The sequence below is a fragment of the Eutrema salsugineum genome, unplaced genomic scaffold (genome assembly GCF_000478725.1).
Source record: "Eutrema salsugineum unplaced genomic scaffold, Eutsalg1_0 scaffold_14, whole genome shotgun sequence".
In the NCBI taxonomy this organism is placed as follows: domain Eukaryota; kingdom Viridiplantae; phylum Streptophyta; class Magnoliopsida; order Brassicales; family Brassicaceae; genus Eutrema; species Eutrema salsugineum.
The window spans coordinates 4,272,990-4,294,052 of NW_006256877.1; the positions used below are offsets into that span (position 1 = coordinate 4,272,990).

Genomic DNA, 21,063 nt, shown 5'->3' on the forward strand with positions numbered 1-21,063 from the left:
TCATTGTTTAAGTTTCGGTTATTTTTTTCCTAGCCCGTAGGATTTGTCTTTTTCCGTTTTCAGTTTTGCGGTGGTTTGTTATTTGAAGTAAACACTTAAAACACTAACATAAATAAACACTTAAAATAAATTCTGTTTCAAATACAACAAAATGCGCAATTAATTGATTTGTCATTCAACATCTTGTACACATATATTATAGTAGTTTATGATTTCGGTATAAAAGATAACATTCATCCCGTGCATAGCACGGATACTATCCTAGTACTTATATATATGGAGATGAATATCTATAAACTCACTTTATTTATATTTTCTCATTTACCAATTCCATTAATCATTGGCACCCTTATCTAGTTACCATTGTCTCAGCCCCTTTTTGGACTTTCGGATCACAGATTGTCCTGGATCTAGCCGTCAAGCTTTATACAATCGATTCAACTAGAAACCACCATTGTCTCAGCCCCTTTTTAAGCTAACATTTTGTTAGTTGTTTTTTTTTAAATAGCAATACTTGTAAGATTGTCTTAATAATGTTTGTGGGTCTTTTTCGTAACAAAAATGGTAATTAAGAGCATTGTTAAACCGTTTTTTTGGTGCAAGATGGCATTGTAAAACTACTTAATGAACTTTATTAGTGAAATTCTGATTTAGAAAAAGAAAAATCTTAAACGAACGATACAATTTCTCCTGTTTGGTGGATTTGATTCCTCTTCCGGACGTCTTGTGCAAGTAGCCAAGTACGCTAGTCAATTTTTTGATTACGGAATTAAGAAGACTTTGTTTTGATGATTACATACTGTAAATTATGTCAGTTTCTAGTTTGTGAGGTCTATATTCTAACTTCTAACTACAATGGTTCCAGAAGCTCCTGCTGCACATGAATTATGAGAACAAAATTTAAGAAATGGACCTTTGAATTTCATATAAAAAGTTCTTGTAATATATTATTCTTAATTACTAGTCATGGATACATGACATTTTATAATTATTAGTCAACAGACTAAAACTGTGCTTTTGTGTTTAATTTGGCGCTAGAAATCGAGAATGATTAACCAAATAATGAAGAAATGATCACTGGAAATACAATAAATATATATATATATATATATATTTGGTTAAATACAAATAGATATATATTGTTCATAGCCACATGCACTTTGCAAGAAAAAACATGCAGATAGACAATACAAATGAACTTGTCTTTTGGTTTAGTATCGAAGCTTACTTAATCCTAAAAAACAGGAAATCATACAAACATAAAATGAATTCCAACGACTGAAGCACAAATATCTAAAAAAAATATTGAGCTTCAGATCACATGTAGCTCTTTGAGAAGAGCGAGGCATAGCTTCAAGAAGACAAAGTGAGCTCCAGTAGCTCTCTGGATGTCCAACAAGTACTTGCCTTCACACACTGTGTAAAGCTATAACAAAAAAAAAAAAATCATATTTACATTTAACTATATGAATTGAAGAAAATACATGAAGAAGAAACTAATATGTTGTATATACCTGAAGTTCAAACTTGAGGACGCTGCTCGGTGAGGTCATGGCACATTCATCTTTCATCATGTTAGGGTTCTCTTTGGAGATATCACTCTGGTGAACCCATCTGCATTTCATGTTGTAGTCTCCAATCATTTTCCAAGAAACTTTCAGATTTTGAAGAGCCTTAAAAATCTCACTCATGATTTCACGAGGATGCGCTTGAGACTGTCAAAATAACAAGAACAAAAGTTTAACTACTCTAGTCATAAGTTTTAACTGGTAGAGATAAACGATATTCTCGAAACAAAGGAAATTTAACTCAAAAATTAAACTGTTTGTAAAGTGGATAGAGAGAGCACAATTTATCATTTGTTTCAAATATTTAATCATTCAACAAATGAAAGGATTTAACAACCATTGACTAAGTGACTGACCTGAAGTCCAAGGGTCCAACTTTTATCCACATTGACTCGTGACTGTAGTCCAGTCATGTGGTGATCAACTAATGCAGGATACGAAGCAAGCACTTGAGGTGGAATCATCGAACTCAAAGTACCATCCTATATTTATAACATTAATAAAAAAAAATGTGAGCAGAAACCCTAAATAAGACTTAAAGCATCAACAGACAACACACGATACAAGAAACTATAATGGTGATGACTCGTATGTAAGATCAAAAGTTGAAAGACAATATAACAAAGTAGTTGAAATTTGAGCATAAAACGCTAACAAAATTAGTTTTTTTCCGATTCATATATAACTTTATATATTCTTTTTAGTTCTAATAACATGTGTATAATATATAGCAGAACCATTCTATAAAAAACGTGAAAATGTGACGGATATTATAAATTGTTGAAAATAGTAGAACTGCGTTTTCAAAATGTGAAAATAATTGGTATTCTACATATTCATCACCAAAACGTGTAAAACACAAAACAAATATTATTGCAGAGTGTATGTTTTAATTTCCATAGTGTGTGTTGTAAAGAAAGAGAGCAAATACCAATCTCTCCTTGAAGCTGGTTTGGAAATAGTCACTAGGAGCACGACGTCGATTGTCCAGTAATAGATAATATGCAACTGTTGCCTAAAACAATGAAAAATGAAGCTTTAGTTATAATATATTTGACTAGTTAGGGCATAAAGATACTTAATTATAAGAAAACACACTCTCATACCTCGTTTTGGATTCTGCTGACAAGCGATCCAATGACCTGGTTTCTATCAAATCCTAGTTTGATCACTTCTTGAATGATCTCCTCATCAATCTGGAAATAATGATATATTCTGAACTTCACCAATTCATACAAATGATATTATTTTGCTACATAATAATGAAAATGCTCTAACCTTTCTAGCCTGTTCTGCAGTATCCAATGGAGGAGCAGCTAGATAGCCAGGAACATGAATATTGAACCAAGGATGTTGACGAATCTCAGCAATGCTTATTCTCATCACAGGATCAACCATAAGCATCCTTGGTATCAAATCTCTAGCTGCATATGATAAATGATCTGGAAGAGTATACTCTCCCCTCTAAAGAGAAAAAGAACATAAGTGTTGGACTGCAAAACTTGTATATTAATAGATATATTTATGAAAGATCATTGTATAATACCTTTATTTTACTGAACAGACTAGGCACAACTTCGTCATCAAAAGGCAGTTTGCCGCATAATAGAGCATACAATATCACTCCGCAACTCCAGATATCAGCTTGTGGTCCAGCATAAGGCTTTCCTGCAATAACCTAATAAAAACAATTCGAGTGTAATTAATTGAAACTTGAAATATATACCCAATTTAAATGAAATAAGAAATCAATATTTTTCCCTAGTAATATAAACCTCCGGAGCAGCATAGTTAGGGCTTCCACAGCTTGTCTTTAAGAAATGACCATCAGGCATGACATTACTTAATCCAAAGTCAGCAATCTTTATGTTGCAGTTTGCATCCAAAAGGATGTTCTCCGGCTTAAGATCTCTATGAACAACCCTATTGCGATGACAATACTCCACACCAGCTATGATCTGAATATATACGATTTTAATAAAATATTTAGCAATCATATATATGATATGATGTTTTACAAAATATATATAAACCGTATGAGAAAACAAACCAACCTGCTGAAAAAGATAGCGACCCTCGTCTTCAGGTAATTTCCCTTTCTCCACAATGTAGTCAAACAGTTCACCAGACTGAACATATTCCATCACAACATAAATGTTGTCCGGTGTCTCTACTACCTCATATTGACGGATGATATGAGGATGCATCAACATTCTGAGAATTTTGATCTCCCTTTGCACTATAAGGGAAAACAATGTATAAGATCAAGGTTCAAAACAATAATAAAAATTATCAAAGTTTATAAGTAAAAGTCCAAACAAACAAAAAAGTGATCTTATAAATAAAGAAAATGAACATTTAACATATTATTTTTTGTCGTATTCGGATGATGAAGACACACAAATCACTAGATTGATAGTCACATTTGACATAAACTGTGTTAATGTCAGTTTCTCAAAATTTAATGTGAAAAGAGTACCATACAATCCTGAAAAAAAAACTATTTACATTATCCACGTTGATTTTTTTTTTGAAAGATTTCGTCTAAATCACTAATATGACTATCAAAATCATGAATACTAGATCACTAGATCGATAGTCATATTTGACATAATTTTTTGGTGTTGGGTTCCTAATATGAAAAATATCCTTACAAAAAAAACCATTTATAATTATCTAGACCATCAATCATTGATAATAATGGATATCTACGATCTTATGATTTTACGAAACCTATTCAATAATTAAAAAAACATCTATATACCTTTTCCGACTATATTCATCTCCTTAATCTTATTACGATTAAGGACTTTGATTGCAACTTTATGTCCAGTTGCAACATGCTCAGCCAATTTCACCTTCGCAAAAGTTCCATATCCCAGAGTTTTACCAACCCTATAATTTGGTAGAGCTGATACCTGCTTACACTTATATCCATCCATTTTACTCTAGGTTGAAAATCTGCAACATATATAGAAAAAAATCATCAAGTTGAACATATCATTGTAAAGATATAGAGGAAAACCATCAAAATGAGAATTTCCGAAATCAAAATGATACTTCAACAGATTTCATTTCGTTCATCATATTAGTTACATAATGAGATTTTAAGTATTATGTAAACCGTAGTAGTATAAACATGTTTAACTTGAACAGAAGGAAAACCTTGAAATGTATTTTGAAAAGAAGAAGACTCGCAAAGATTCTGAATGAAAAAAGAAAAACTGAAATCTATAGCATATATAAACACATACAGCAAAAATTACTTCTATAGAGAAAAGGGGGAAAAAGATAAGAAAATAAATGTGTACCTGGACGCGTGTAACTTATCTCGTCTCTTTTGGTTTTTATCTAGTTTTGTCTGGTGTAAAACTGAGTCACACTGACGTAAAGAAAAAAAACTAAGTCACACTTTTTTCATGAGTCATAATCATAATTGATTTCCACACCCCCAACGTTTAAAAGGTCAATTTCTGTTTTAGCTAATTAAAGCTAAACATGACAAAAAAATTTACAATATATTATGAATGGTTTGGTTTTATATGGTTATAAAAATCTACATATTCAACAATATTTTATTTAAAAAAATATATATTTCCTTTTGAAATTAATTGCAATTCAATGTTAATGGGTGGTTTGACTAACAACACACTTTATATTTCCTATTCTATTTAAATATAGCAAATATATATATAGACATAATATATTGAGTTTATTTCTATATAAATTTCTATATATTCCAGAATTTCCAACGGAGAAAATATGAAAAAAATCTATAAAACGTAAATTTATAATGTGTAGCTGTTGCTCAGATACTTTAAAAAAAAAAATTAAATTTGAACTATATTTATTAGCTAAGTATTTTGAATATTTTATTTAAATTTTCATTTTATTACTGAAAAATCTAACATCTTTATACAATTTTAGAATTAGGCTCTATATTTTTAAAGGAAGATTTATATTATATAAATATCTTATTTTAATATTTTATTATGTAGACTCAGATTAATTTTTTTCTTTCATAAAAACCTTTATGTAAGAAATGAACTAAACATTAGAGAAAGAAATTCAACATTTAACTCTATTTCTAACAATTATCATACGTACAGCACAGCGAAGAGAAAGAAGATATTCCAAAGGCATTCGAGCCTCGAGTTCTAAAGCCATTTCAGTCTCTTCAGATGATTAATGTTCACCATCGACAATAGAGTTTGCTTATTAGAAGGACATGGAAGGTATTTATTGAGCTCAAGAATCGTAACACTCACAAACATACTTTTGATAGGCACCACATCACGAGCTCATGAACGAGCTATACATATTTTTGTTATATGTGTTAAGAACTTAAAATACTTGTTACACTTAAAATTTACATCTAATGAATTCTATGGAGCAAGCAACAAAAATATACCTAGTAATAACTACTACAATATATACAATAACATCTAGTTCACATATTAATATTCTACGTTTAATGTGGTATCTCGATTACATATTTATTTGTAAGAAAAGAATATCGAATAACACGAAAACTGGTATAAGTGAAGTGGCCATGATAAGCACGTCTCCCAAAATTTTTTTGACGGACGTGTATCACATCCTCGCCTAGGTCATGGGAGCACTCATGGCCTTCAGTCAACTCATCCACACGAAGTTGACTAAACACTAAATTTACACGTACACATAGATACGCTTGCCTTAACTGTGTTAGGAACACTCTTCAAATGTGAGTCATTTCGTTATGCATGTGCTATCGTGTTGCATCATATTTAATATCCGTTGTAGAATGTTCTGCATCTAGCGCTACCTGACCTGACTCAGTCAATAGAAAATCAATCCCAGGGTTCGGGTTATACATTCGCTGTAAATATATCGTCTCAAGCCAAATTTAGACTATAAGTATAGAGGTCTATATGTGCTCACCAAAAATCTAATAACAACGATCACGGCGATCAGGGCGGATGTAGTTAACGTCCGACGGGATCACTTTTAATTTTCTTAAATAATTTAGATAAATTTAATTTAAATATTTGAAATTTAGTAGTTAAAATATAAAGTTTCCCCAACTAAAATTTTTTTTCTTTATTTATTAAATTATGTCCCAACTATTTTTTTTTCTAGATCCGCCATTGACAACAATGCCTTATGAAAAACAACCCCTACCCAAAAATCAATGCATTTAAACAAGAAATTCTCCTTTTCTTTCTAGTTGGCTTTTGATGTCCATTTCGAGTATTATGATGGAAAAGTAGCAAGTAAAGATCAAGAGTGGATAATTTAAATATAATGAAAAATTATCAAAGTATTCTTATACAAACAAAGATTTCAGATAACAAACCGTATTTCAAAAAATTTAGGTAATTAAAGTCACTATCCAACATTAACTAAACATAAAATCTAACTTTAGAACAAATAATTCGATAGAACATCGAATTAGAAACCGTATTATAATTTATTCATGTAATTTTTATGATGAATATTAGAAAATTTAAGGGAACTTTGAGAAATTAAAAACATTTTTTATTTAATATAAACGAGTACGGATACCCCCTTTCTATATCCCACGTACTTATGTCTTTGATTTGTTTAACATAATTAAACATTTAACTAAACATCTTCAAACGGGTAATTAGTTAAATAGAAATGACTATGAACGGGAAATTTGGGATGGGTACGATCCAAAACAACGAGAATCTCTTTCTTGCAAATCTTCTTCTTCCTCTTCTTACTCTGTTTGTGTCTCCGAAAAATTAGTGAATTTCCCTTTTCCAGGTAAATTTTAACCATAAGAAACAACTATGAACTTCACCCACGTCAAATCTTCTTCCTTTTTCCCCCATAATTTCTCGTCTATACATTGTGTAGGTCATTGCATGATCTTTGTATCCATTTTTGGAGCTTTTTTTTTCTTCTGATTTTCCTTAAATATTTATAATTTTCATCTTTTGGATCTATTTTTAATTCTGCTAAGAATCGATATTGATCTTTATACATTGCATGTGCCATGTGTTTATGTAATGTTCATTGAATCTTTAGACTCATCAAGACCAATATCTTTACAAATTTTTTTTATTCTCTATTTGAAAATCTCATTTATCCTATTGTAAATTCTTAATTTCACCTTTTTGAATATGATGTTGACATTCTTGCCATATTTGTCTGTTTATGAGAAAATTTGTTATTACATGAACCTGATAAATATTGAATCTGTTATGTCCTATTTCCCTTTTTTCTGTTTTTCTTAGAGTAACGTCTCTATTCAATGCAAATTCTGGATGCATATAAAAATTATAATTTACATAAAACCAAAATAATTCTTGAAATTTTCTTAAATAACGTTTCCTACCAAATTGTGTGACGCCATGACAGTGTTGAGAGCTTCCCTATTAAGGTTTGGCTTATTGCATAAAATGTGTTTAGTCCTGTGTTTTTAATGATGTTAATTTGGCCCTTTGAACAAACAATTTAGTGATTTAGTTAATGACAATGTTGAGTTTCGTGGCAACTTCCACTTGTAGATTTTGACTTGGTAAAACTACTTACATGTCTCTATCATACATTTGTTGCTAAATCTTCTTGAGTCCCTGTTCTTTTTATGTTTGGGGACGGCTGAAATATAATATATATATATATATATCTTTTGTTTTTTTTTGGTCAAACAATTTTTTTTTTGTTAAAGGCTGAAATATATTATATTTTGAATGAATCTTGTAGCTGATTCTTTAGTCTGTATATACCTGTTCAAGACAAAGTCAGACAATGACTTGATCCAATGTAAAAATATACTACAAAGTCACGTCTTAGTATCTCTAGAGATGATTGTGTTACAAGCTTGTTCAAATCTTGTTTCTTTACTATCTCTCATCTGAGACAAAATCACATTTGTATGTTGGAGTTGGAGATATGTTTTAAATCATCCGCGTATCATATATTCATATGTGTGTTATGTTTTGTTGAGAAAACTTATGTGTTTGTCCTTGGCAGGATCTAAAAATGGGTACATGTATGTCAACACGTTCATCACGAAGAATTAGGCCGCGAAGGAAAGGCCGCCGCAGAGTTTCCAAACACATTTCGAAAGTGTCTGATATCATATCTCATCCAGATATTAGACGGGCAAGTGATGTCGGGATCCGAACTTCTTTTGGTGAGTATGGTGATATGGATTATGGTTAAAAATGGTTAAGGTCTTTTAGTTAAAGAGTTTTAGGTTTTGGTGTGGGGATTTAATACTCTTAACGTTAGATTTAAGTAGTTTTAGGGTTTTTCCTATTTACATTAGGTTAATGATTAAGTTGTATCAATGCCTGTATAAGGATCTCTATTGGTTATTAAGAATATAGCTTCCAAGAATTAACCTTAATCTCAAAGAGAGACTAGGGTTAAGAGGAAGCTTAGCCTAAATCTTCTTATCTATTTCCTACGTGAACAAAGGTTCATATCACTTGGTTAAAGAGAGAGCTTTCCAATTGAATTTCTTGTTTATAATGTTGGATCTTTCGGTTTGGTTGCAGATGTATCTCAAGATGATGCGTGGTTTGATTCTTTAAGTATTTTCTCTGACTCAGATGATGACTTTATCAGCCTACATGAAGGTAAATTTCATACGTACATATGAAATGTTTGGTTGTTTCTTGATAAAATCTGAACTTTGTTTTCCCATTTTTGGCAGCTGATAATATTTGGCCAGAGAATGGTCAAGTGGTTCAGTATGAGGCTTCTTCATGCATTGTTGATGGGAAAGGAAATTACGAAGAATACCATGAGAGTTACATGAAGATTGATAATTTTAATAGCAAAAGTTTATACAAAGAACCTAATGGCTTGCCTGTTAAAGAATTGAAGGAACCAAAACGTAACTCCAAAGAGAAAACATTGAAAACATTGAGCCGGTTGATGTCAACGGTTAGTTTCAACGACAAGACTCTTAACTCTCCCACATCTCAAAAACGAAAGTCTGCCGTTTACCGACTTTCTTTCAAGAGGAGATCATGCGATGGTGAAGAAGTTACCGAATATAGTAAGTTTTTCAAGTTTTCTCAAAGTCTTGCAAATATGTATGCATTCTTATTGGTTTTTGTATTAAAGGGTCGTCCAAGAGATTCTTGTACCGTCCAAAAGCGGGATTCACCATTCCTTGCTTAGCCAAAGATAAGCAACAATCCTCAGGAAGTTGGTGTGAGATACCACCTTCAAACTTTAAACTACGTGGCGAAAACTATTTCAAGTACTTCTCTGTTTCTTTATACATATATGCGCATTCAAATGATTTGATGTGGATTAGTAAACTGTTGAGAATGTAATGAAAATGCAGAGATAAACGGAAATCACCGGCTCCAAACCAATGTGCATACACTCCAATTGGTGTTGACTTGTTTGTGTGTCCAGGGAAGATTGATCATATAGCACAACACATCGAGCTTCCCAATATCAATGCTGATGCAAATCTCCCTGCTCTTCTGATTGTCAACATTCAGGTAAAAATCAAAGTTCCTTTAGATCAAAATATGTGTGTTTTTTCCAAGACTAATGAATCTTGGCTTAAGCAGTTGCCAACTTATCCAGCCGCAATGTTTCTTGGTGATAGTAATGGAGAAGGCATGAGCATTGTACTTTACTTCAAATTACGAGACAATTTCGAAAAAGAAATCTCTCAGCAATACCAAGACAGCATCAAGGTCTAAACCATTTAAAAACTTGATGAACAATTCTTATAACTTTCATGTGAATGCTCGCCTTGATTTTACGGTTTGTTTGCAGAAACTAGTGGAAGATGAGATGGAGAAAGTTAAAGGGTTTGCAAAAGACAACATTGTTGCATTTCGAGAAAGGCTTAAAATCATAGCCGGATTAGTTAACCCGGATGATCTCGGTCTTAGCTCCACTGAAAAGAAGCTTATACAAGCTTACAATGAAAAACCAGTCCTTTCACGTCCTCAACACAACTTCTTCAAGGTGTTTATTCACAACCAAACTCTTTTCTAACCGATAAATGATAATTTGGTCGCCTATTCTGACCGGTTTGGGGGTGGTCTCTCTCTCTATCCAGGGTCCTAATTACTTTGAGATTGATTTGGACGTTCATCGGTTTAGCTTCATCTCAAGAAAAGGGCTTGAAGCTTTTCGAGATCGACTTAAAAACGGAACTCTTGATCTTGGCTTAACCATCCAGGTAATATTTCGGTTATCATCTCTTAATAGACACTATTATATTTGTTGTTGAAGAATGAATTGAACTAAAACTTATTTTTGTAAATAGGCTCAAAAACCAGAGGAGTTACCAGAAAAAGCCTTATGTTGTCTAAGGCTGAGCAAGATTGACTTTGTCGACCATGGCCAAATCCCAACGCTTTTAATCCCTGAAAATGGATAATCAACAAGGTGGTATTGATCGATCATCTCAAAGCAAAATCAGAAAAAAACTGAAATTTTTTTCACCTAACTTGTGCGTTGAAGAGTGTGTATGCCTACAAATGTTGTAATTTTTTCCCACTATAATCACATACTGTAACACCATAAAGTCATCTTATGGAGTTGTCCTTAATTTGTTGCAACTTGTGCATTCTCTTTTAAGTTTTAACTAGGTCTTGTTCTTGCGATTGTTTACTAATGTGTAACAACTTAAAAGTCTCAAGTTAAATTAACTTGAGAAATGGACAAAAAATTATAGCTAATGTGTTATATTCGAGGTCTATTGTTAATACAAATTAGATACAGGACAGTGAAATAATAAATACTATCAATTTTTCGTCAACAAACATAAATCCCTCGGTTCAGAAAACAGTGCCACTGTGTTACCTATAATAAGTTATGAGAATTATCTTTTTTTTTTTTTTAAACTACTTAGATGGTGAAAAATGCATTGCTCTATTTGTTTTTAGATCCCTCTAATAAGAAAATGACAAACCTTTGTTATATACGTAGTTTTTTCCCCTATCACATGCAGATCACATGATAACATCATAAAACGAAGAGGCCTTAGAAACATTTTGGGTATTAATCGGATTCACAAATTTTCCGAATTGATTATCTGTTTTTCCTCTTTTGTCTAAACAACGACACAAATTTTCCGAAATGTTTCTTTTTTTTTTCCTCTTTTGTCTAACAACGATGAAAAGTGGAATTTTGTCCTTCCTCTCGATCGGTAGTTTGACTCTCTAGGTTATCTGTCATCTTGTTCTGCCAAAAACGAAACCAAAGCTGGTTTAATGAATGAGAATAAATCTTGTTATTTCCGGTTGTTTATAAAAAATTATTTACCCCTTTGGAAATGAGATTTTCTGACAGCTTGCCGGATATTACTTTCATTCCTTTGCAAAATTTCGTCGATCTTGCCTGATTTAAAAATCAATGGTCCTGATATGCTCTGTTTTCCGTATTGTAGATGCTCCTGCAACACCAACAATCACAAGCATTCAACTTCAAAGAAATTTATGTAATTGTATACAATTGTATATATAACCAACAATATTACTTGCCAAATATTATAATTCAAATTAGAGTTGTCAAAACGGACTAATACTTATATAGCTATAAGCCGGATTATATGCTTGAAATTTTAGACCCGTTAAGAATTGATAAGGGATTTAACAAAAGCAAGAGCACTTACTAGATTGATTTTTGGAGAATCCTCCTCTCTTTGACTGAAATCCAAACCAGACCCATCAAGTGATCCGTACCGTTCACCAATACGGCTAAGCTTGCCCTCACTAGGTAACTCCTCGATAATTTGATCATCGTCGTCTCCCTGAACCTCCCAGGCTGAATCATTGTCTGGTTTCAAGTTTAAACCGAAAGTGTTCTTAGCAAAAGCGACACTTGTTCCGCTCAACTGGCTTCTTGAGCTCGGTTGATAGTAGGTTAGAGTGGAGATATTATCAGGATCTTTGCGTCTCTTCACGGCCCACGCAAAACCGCTAGCCGGTCCTGTGGTCATTGGAAGGTCAGATAGTTTGTAATAGTTTCCTTGTGTTGCTGTGGTCGCTCTAGATGCATCGTTTGTTATGTTCTTGTCCTCAAACGTGTCCTGCAAGTTAAAACCCTTACTTAAGATTCAAGAAATCAAGCTGAGAGAGAGTGTTCAGAGAGAGACAAAAAAATTAAACCTGTCTTATTGGTAGCTTAGCGTAACTCTTTGGATCGTGTTCTGTTCTATGTGGTCTTTTGTGTTTCCTGCCAACTCCAGAATCTCTTTGCTTGATGTTTGCTCTTTTCCTGAAAAAGCATTTTAGACACTCTTTCCATTATCATTGACCCGACCCGAAATATAAAAACCTAAGTACTCATATATATGCGAAAATTCAAGGGATGAAGAGGAACTAGGGGGATGGAAGAAACTTCAAGATTTTAGCTTGAAACATACAAAATGGATACAAGTAAAGAGAAGAATCCTGACCTGCGAAGACCTTCACGATGTTTAGCATCCATTTCTTTGTTTGGTGGATATTTAGGCAATGAAGAAGGATCACACGCATAAGGCCTCGTCAAGAAATACTAAGAGGTGAAAGAAGTCAGAAGAAAAAGAGGTGAAAGAAATGGATCAATGGGAGAAATGGAAATCTTCCTTCACCTCGGAATTAAGCGCAGATGAAGCAGTCCCACGTTTCTCAGGTTCCATTGAAAGTAAAGTTTCTAATAGAAAAACACCAGTTGTTGATAACTCATTGCATCGTTCTCTGAGAGTGGCTTCATAAGTATGTTGAGGCCTGAAGGAAGTTGCGTGAGTTATCTTATTTCTTTTCCAGAAACTATCCGGTGGTGATCCACTAAGCTTGTAGATCTTATGCAATTGTTCAATCTGTAAAACCAAGAATAAAATTAAAAGAGAAGACATCAAGATACAAGTTATGTAAGAGTTCATTAGCAAAATACAACTAATCCTAAGACGGTTCTTTTACCTCGGTTCTGCCTTTCAGGATTGGTTTTCCCATGAGAATCTCAGCAAAAACACATCCCACACTCCATAAATCAATTGATACTCCATAACTAGTGGATCCCATAAGAAGCTCAGGAGCTCGATACCATAAAGTCACCACACGGCTTGTCAATTGGTTTCTGTTCTTAGCTGTGACCATATTTGCTAGACCAAAGTCTCCAAGCTTCAAAACTCCTTTGTTATTGACCAAAATGTTTGATGCCTTAATGTCTCTATGCATTACGCCTCGCATATGACAATGCTCTAGTCCCCAAAGTAGTTGCTGCATGTAACATTTGACCTTGTATACAAGAATCAAAAAGAAAGAATCTCAAAAACTCAAGCCAATGTCAGAGGAAAAAAATGGACACAAACCTTGATTTAATTTTTCTACAAAAATTACCGGTTTTGTACCTGTGCCTCAGTGAATCTGATGTCGGGATTCGAAGATAAACCCGCAAGATCGTGTTCCATATACTCGAAAACAAGATAAATGCTGCTTGAAGCACGAGACGTTACTATACCCTCAAGTTTCATGATGTTTGGATGGTTGAGTTTCCGTAGAATCAAAATCTCTCTTGCCATAAACCTAATGCTCTCTGGTTGAAGATTATCAAATTTTACCTTCTTCAATGCCACCATTTTCCCAGTTTCTACTTCCCGTGCTCGAAACACGCTACTATATGTTCCTTGTCCAATCTAATACAGACCAACAAAATTTCATCAATCCATTTCTATATATAAAATGGTTTTTGTGGTTACTTTCCTTCACAAGAAACCATATGTTTTACCTTCTCCAACTTTTGGAACGCCTCTGCCTTTAAAGGAACCCAACCATGGACAGCCTCAGACGCAGCCGAACATAGCCAAGCAGGCCAGCCAGCAGCCGCTTGCTCAGCCTCTACGTTCCTATGAGATAACCCGGAAATGAGGCTCACACCAATCCTTAAATCAGAACCGGCGCCTAACCTCTTTGATCTCCTTGACCGTCTGCTATTGTGACTCGTCTCCAATGAATGATCAACAAAAGCTCGATGTTGCTGGTTCGTGGAGAATTTGGGTTCCGGGACGTTTTCTTGGACCGGTGAGACACTCTGGTCCGTTAAACATGAGACGTTCTTGGAGCTGATGCAACCCATTTTTAGAGATAATTGTTTCCTGATTCGGAAACGGGTCTAATATCAGGGGAATCAACCCCTCATTAGACCAAAAAGATGAAATGGGATTGCAGACAAAGAACAAGAACAAAGATGAAAAAGAAAGAGGAGGGAAAGATAGAAGAAAAAAAATATTAATGAATCACATGACAAAATTATTAAAAGAAAAAAGGAACTTTTTTTTTTTCGTTTGAGTCTTCTTCTGAAAGAGAGGTAAGGGAAGCTGCAAAACACAACCGCAAAAACAGCAACAGAGAGAATTGTGGGACCAAAATTGGGTAAAAATCTTTTTTTTCTTCTTTTTCTTGTGTTAGCAAAAAAAAAAAAACAAAGATAAAGTGAAAAAGACATATTTAGCTTTGTCACCTTCATCATTTTTTCCTCTGTCATCTATCTGACAGAGAGAGAAATCCAAATCTGTTGGTGATAGAGATACCTAACAAATAGGGTAAAAAGCTAAGACACAATTAAGGTGGATTAGTTAGTTAATCTATCCCAAGTTGTTAAGATGTCTTAACAAAAACCTGAGCTCTCCAAAAGTACAATCATCATAAACCTAAATATCTTCTATGTACAAAACAACGGATTTCAAAAGGTATAATTAAGACGACTAGAAGGTGGTGTTTAATACTACTAAAGCTTATTAAAGTTGTACAAATGATATTTTTGGTCAAGATCATTAGTGCATTACTTTAAAGGGTTTTCTTTTTTTTTTTTGGTAAAAGGTTAAGATTTTGTACCAACAGAACGATTACATAGTTTGTCGCAAGCGACTACATACAATAGCAAAGATACAAAAAGACCCGATCTATTAGCTCAAGAAACCTAAATTCTGAAAATATAACTCAAGCAGGGAAGGAGTAGAGTGAGATTGAGCAGGGAAGCTGAGCAAACGATCCCGGATAGCCCTATCCACCGCACGCCGGATGACTAAAGGCGACGAAGAAGATGCCCTGAAGATCCTCGCATTTCGTTCCTTCCAAATCTGATAAGAGATGACTTGACATTGAAGCTTGAAGATGGTGTTGAGACGCGATAAGAGGTTGTTGCTATCACTGAGGAACCACGTCGACAATGCAAAGATGGAGAGAGGGAGGTTCGGCCAGGCCGATCCCTTGAATGGGGTCCAAATTTCCGAAGCAAACGGGCAAGAGAAAAACAAATGCTCATGAGATTCGGCCCGCGAGTTACAAAGAACACACTGACCAGAGACGGAGAGACCCCAATTAATAAGCCTGTCTTTCGTGGGGAGCCGATGCTGCATGATTAACCACAATATGAATGAACATCTCAGGATCTCTTCCCAGAACCAAACGAGCTTATGCCAGGAGACCGTTGGGCTGTGAACCCTCAGAAAATTTCAAGTTGCTCGGGAGGAGAATGACGGCACATGGTTGCCTGCTTGGTTTCTCCAGAGATAAGTATCATTACCGCGTGAATTGTCCGGGGGATCCAACACAGCAAGAGTAACATGAAGCAATTGGGTCTCGTCTGAACGAGCCGGAGGAAGCCTCCAACCACCCCGTGAAAAAGCCATACGGACCTTAGCGTCAATATGGATCCTCAGGTTACGCGGCCCATGGTTACCAAGTAAGGAGATCAGAGGACCTAACTCGGTCCAGGAGTCGAACCAAAACGATGCTTCTTCACCATTACCAATTTCACATCGCAAGAAATCAGCTAGATGGTGCTTCACCTGGAGCATACCGCGCACAGCTCTAGAGAATCGTCCAGCATCCTCTGTAATCCAAAAACTCTTCCTGCCAAATATATGCTTACGCAACCAGGCAACCCATAGAGATCCCGAGTTCGAAAAGAAATTCCACACCTGCTTGAGTCTGAAGACCATTTGGAAATCCTCCAGCAAGCGAATCCCTAGCCCGCCTTCCTCTTTAGGCCGACATAAGTCTCTCCAGGAGACGCGAGCACCTGAAGCCGAGCCAAGCTTGTTCTTCCATAAAAACGCCGCACACAGAGAATCCACTTTGGTGTAAAAGCTTTTAGGCAGGACGAAGACTGAACTCCAGAAATTAACCATGCCATACACAACGGAGCTAATGAGTCTTATCTTCCCGGCAAATGAGAGAAGTTTGACTGTCCAACTGTGCAGCTTCCCTGTTATGCATTCCAAAAACGGCTGCAAAGTGGTGAGCGAGATCCTGCGAGGATTCAGAAGGAGACCAAGATATCTGGTCGGAAACACTCCCAAAGAAAAGCCAGAGATTCCACTAAGCACTGCAGATTCAATCTCGGAATAGCCACTAAAGAATATCTCAGTTTTCTGCACATTCATATCAAGCCCAGATATGACCTTAAACTCGTTCATCACCTCCTTGATGCCTGTAAGAGAGTGCCTAAATCCATCCGAAAAGATCAACAAGTCGTCGGCGAAGAGTAAATGGGTGATACACGGGTTTTCGCATTGAGGGTGAAGCCTTATCAAGCTGTTATCCACCGCATTCTCAAGAAGCTTGGAGAGGGCCTCCATAACCATTATAAACAGATAGGGAGAGATGCAATCACCTTGCCTGAGTCCTTTCTTACCCGCGAAGAAGCCCGCGAGCTCGCCATTCATGGCGACCGAGAATCGAGGAGTGGAAATGCTTTCTTGCAACCAAGTTCGGAACATGGGAGGAAAAACCTGAGCTTCCAGCAACTTTAATGTGAAGTCCCAATTGACCGTATCAAAAGCTTTTCTGATGTCAACCTTGAGCATACAGCTTGGTTGGCAAGAGCTTTTTTCGTAATGCCTGATAAGTTCCGAGGCTTGCAAAACGTTTTCACCAAGGCTTCTGCCTTTCAGGAAAGCAGCCTGATTTGGGCTGATACACTCCTGAAGCACCGGTTTCAGCCTATTTGCGATGATCTTTGCGATCACCTTGTAGATAGTATTGCAACAACTGATGGGCCGAAAATCACCAAGCTTGCACGCACCGGACGTCTTGGGGATCAGAGCAATGATTGTCGTATTCAGATCCTTCAAGAGGCGACCATTTCTGAAAAACTCTTGAATGGCAGCAACCACATCGTCACCAACAATTTCCCAAGAAGCATGGAAGAACTCGATAGGAAAACCATCGGGGCCGGGGCTCTTGCTTTTAGGCATAGAGAACACTGTACTGAGGACTTCTTCTTTGGTAACAGGCCTTTCCAAATCCGACGCTTGCGCAACCGAACACCTAAATGGCATGAGCGCTTGGAGCTGAGTGACCGAAATCAAAGACAAAGGCAATTCAGTCTGGCCGAGGATATTCTGGAAATATTGCGCCGTGTGAGATTTGAGATCCTCAAAAGAAGAGAGAATCCTGTCATTCCCATCATTTAAGAAATGTATATGATTCCGGGTAAGGCGCTGGGAGACTGACCGATGAAAGAAACTAGTGTTGCGGTCGCCGAGCTGCAACCATTTAACACAGGATCTTTTTTTAAAGAACTTCTCCTCTGCAGAGATCAAGGATTGCCATTTCTCCCTAGCCAAGTGTTCTTCTCGGGCAATAGAAGGATCAGGGGAGGTTAGGAGAGCTTGTTGTAACACTGCCATCTTCTGCGCTTGCTCCTTGACCCTCGCAGATATCCCACTAAAGTGGTTTTTGTTCAGTTTCCTTAACACAGGTTTCAAACCCCGAAGTGCTCTGACCAATTTGAACTGATTACTCCCTACAATGTCCTCCAATTTCCAAGCATCCTGGACAGAACTCAAGTAAGATGGATGATCGATAATATGGTTATAGAACTTGAAGGGCTTCCGAAAGTTCCTCTTGACCGAGGGGATGTGGAAAAGACATGGTGCATGATCCGATTGGTCTGGCTCTAGAAATTCTGCATAAGAGTCAGGAAAACAAGCCGACCACTCTTGATTGATGAAAGCATGATCAATCTTTTTAGATACCACATCAGCTTCTCTGCTATTCCACCAGGTGTAAGTTAAACCCTTTGACTGGACCTCAAACAAGTCAGCATCCTGAAGCGCCAGGTTGAAGTCTTCAATTCCAGCTGTGTCGACATCCTCTGAGAGCAAGTTCGAGTTCTGAGAAACCCTCATTATCTGGTTAAAGTCTCCTGCCACCGACCACGGGTATCTGCTTGCAGGGGTGCAGACATTAATCTCTTTAATCTCCTCCCAAAGAGGAAGCCTGGCTTCTAGTTGATTGAAGGCATATACAAAGGTTACCGTCAAGTTTACGCCTTCAGCAGGGATGAATACTCCGCACGTAACCGCTTGAGCAGAGGCCTTATAGATAAACACGGTAACACTAGGGTCCCAAACTACCACCACCCTAGCTGTTTGATGGTGATCAAAATTCCCAAAAAACATCCAACCAGCTGGCACCGCTCTTAATAATCTGCTAGCATTTATTCGTTGAACATGCGTTTCGCAAAACGCGCCAAAAAGAGGCCTATGGATGTTAATCCAGCCTTTAGTCATGTTGTGGCGTCTGTCACTATTTAGCCCGCGTACATTCCACACAAAAAAACTCATCTTATATAGAGTTAAGCAGTTTTTGTGACCTTACGGCCACTCTTTCGGGATTTAACCAAAAAGAAAGGAGCTTCGTCATTGCTCTTTGCACCATCTATGTCACCGCGAGTAAGCAAGACCTCCGGAGGATCAGGTTCCATGACGGGAAGCGAAAGTGATTGTCCATGATTTCCAGCCTCCACCTGGTGGAGGAGATTATCGCCCACCGAGCCAGCAGTGTTCTTGATTTTAGGAATATAAACCTTAGTTGATTTGCTTCTCTTATGTGTTAGGATACTCCTTGTGGATTCAGGAGGCCTAAGCACAAGCGGCTCCTCAACACAGCCTTTAGCAGCAGTTGCCCCATCAGGAAAGGCAACAGCTGGTGGGATCTCTCCTTCCTCTAGGGCAGACTGCGCATCCCTCAAACGTGACGCTTTAGCCCTGCGAGCTCGTGATCTTCCCGGTCCTAAACGCAAAGGGTCTTCTTCTTCATTCAAAAGAGACTTTAATTAGTTTATACATTTTCAGCAGCAGAAAATAAATGTATATTATTTCATACATTTATATGGTTAGTTTAAATCTACAAATCGATATCAATAGAATCACCATTATATACACTTCTAATATATATAGTCTAAGAGCACACCTGATTGAACTTTCGCAAATGTAAAGTACATTGGCTGTAATGTCTCTCAAAATTTATGTTGGAGAAGTGTGCTGGTTGAAATTAAACTTATAAGATCATTCACAATAACATAAGTTATAAGAAATTATCACCTTAAAATGAGGAAGTACTAGAATTGTTTACATGGTCTAGTTTTCCCTTATCAACCATTTCATGTACCACAACAATTAGGTTTCAGATAGCAAAAATGAAAACCACATGTCCGGATATAATTTTTATTTTGTTCGCTTGATTTAGAAAGAGATATATGGCAACAAATGTTCATAAACCAATCCACTAACCGAACAAAAATCAAATATAGATGATGAGTTGCCAAACGCTAATACAACTAACTCTTGCATTAGATTAACACAAGGCTTATCAAATTTACATTCATGCTTAATTAGCATCTAATGGAAGTTAAACGAAACTTGGTTGTAACTCGGATTTCATATTGCATTTACACAAACCGAGCACACCTTGCTTTTGTAAGAGTTCGAGACTCACCAAGGCAATGTGTGTGATACATAGAAGAGCGGGAAGTTTGAAGAGTCCGCAAGTGACATGTAGGATTCAAAGGAGAAAGTTGACATGGCACCACAAGTGCAAGGCAAGTGAGAAGATCTTATGAAATAAGAAAAGAAGATCAGAATCTCAACAAGAAAGGAAAATGAAATATACACATGCTCGCGTGGAGATGTGGTACATATTCTGGATGATAGAAGCTTAGAAGGGTTGGCCGTTCTGAGCAAAAGAAGAGAGAATTATCACAAGAAATCTAAGAGAGGGTTTAGGGTTCTTGGTGAGCGATTGTATCCTAGTTGCACAACTGTTGTTGTGTTAGGTTGGGTAGATTAGGAATTGGTCAGTGTCAAATTACGTGGCAAAGCTGTGTAAAACTGATTAGACAGATCTGCAAAGATTGTCTAAGTTATTTCCAATAAAGAGCAAATAGTAGTTTGCAAGATTCATGTGTTTTCTTCAAGAGTCTCTGTGGTATAGTCTTACAATTGATATCAGAGCGGGTTGCCTATCTAGAAATTCTTTTCTATATCAGGTTGAGATCCTGTGAAGACCATGGAGACGTCCAAAGAGCTGATAGCTGTGCAAAAACTACGTGCTGGGAACTTTGGTCACTGGAAAGCTCGCATGCGTCATCACATCAGGGGTATTGACGAGGATGCATGGACTGCAGTAGAGGAAGGGTGGAAGAATCCAACAGTAGCATCAGAGGATAAGGACGGGAATAAAATTCAGATTCCGAAACCTAAGAACACCTGGAGAGAAGCTGAAAAGAG

The 21,063-nt window shown here is 36.3% G+C and overlaps 3 protein-coding genes across 4 annotated transcripts; 1 reads left to right on the forward strand and 2 right to left on the reverse strand.

Moving 5' to 3' along the window:
• Positions 1–1,312: 1,312 nt before the first annotated feature.
• Positions 1,313–4,774, reverse strand: LOC18022583 (SNF1-related protein kinase catalytic subunit alpha KIN11). Of its 2 annotated transcripts, XM_024158912.1 has the most exons (11): positions 4,734–4,774; positions 4,333–4,529; positions 3,623–3,807; positions 3,344–3,526; positions 3,115–3,246; positions 2,847–3,032; positions 2,675–2,764; positions 2,500–2,583; positions 1,925–2,050; positions 1,515–1,715; positions 1,313–1,426 (listed from the first exon to the last, which is right to left on the reverse strand). In XM_024158912.1, the coding sequence occupies exons 2-11, from the start codon at positions 4,508–4,510 to the stop codon at positions 1,313–1,315; spliced, it is 1,479 nt and encodes a 492-aa protein (XP_024014680.1). In that variant the 5' UTR covers positions 4,511–4,529; positions 4,734–4,774. The 2 variants fall into 2 exon arrangements, with proteins under 2 accessions (XP_024014680.1, XP_024014681.1); XM_024158913.1 differs by lacking the exon at positions 1,313–1,426 and having other exon boundaries at positions 1,532–1,614.
• A 3,787-nt stretch (positions 4,775–8,561) lies between these two features.
• Positions 8,562–10,941, forward strand: LOC18022584. The gene is made up of 9 exons (XM_024158998.1): positions 8,562–8,715; positions 9,083–9,163; positions 9,259–9,592; positions 9,670–9,795; positions 9,883–10,045; positions 10,118–10,246; positions 10,329–10,523; positions 10,618–10,740; positions 10,828–10,941. The coding sequence occupies exons 1-9, from the start codon at positions 8,562–8,564 to the stop codon at positions 10,939–10,941; spliced, it is 1,419 nt and encodes a 472-aa protein (XP_024014766.1).
• Positions 10,942–11,503: 562 nt separating this feature from the next.
• LOC18022585 (protein IMPAIRED IN BABA-INDUCED STERILITY 1) lies at positions 11,504–14,742 on the reverse strand. The gene is made up of 9 exons (XM_006405567.2): positions 14,274–14,742; positions 13,897–14,181; positions 13,466–13,783; positions 13,138–13,365; positions 12,964–13,061; positions 12,674–12,782; positions 12,178–12,594; positions 11,829–11,958; positions 11,504–11,747 (listed from the first exon to the last, which is right to left on the reverse strand). Exons 1-9 carry the CDS (start codon positions 14,619–14,621, stop codon positions 11,731–11,733), a joined length of 1,950 nt encoding a protein of 649 aa, XP_006405630.1. The 5' UTR covers positions 14,622–14,742; the 3' UTR covers positions 11,504–11,730.
• Between the last annotated feature and the right edge of the window lie 6,321 nt (positions 14,743–21,063).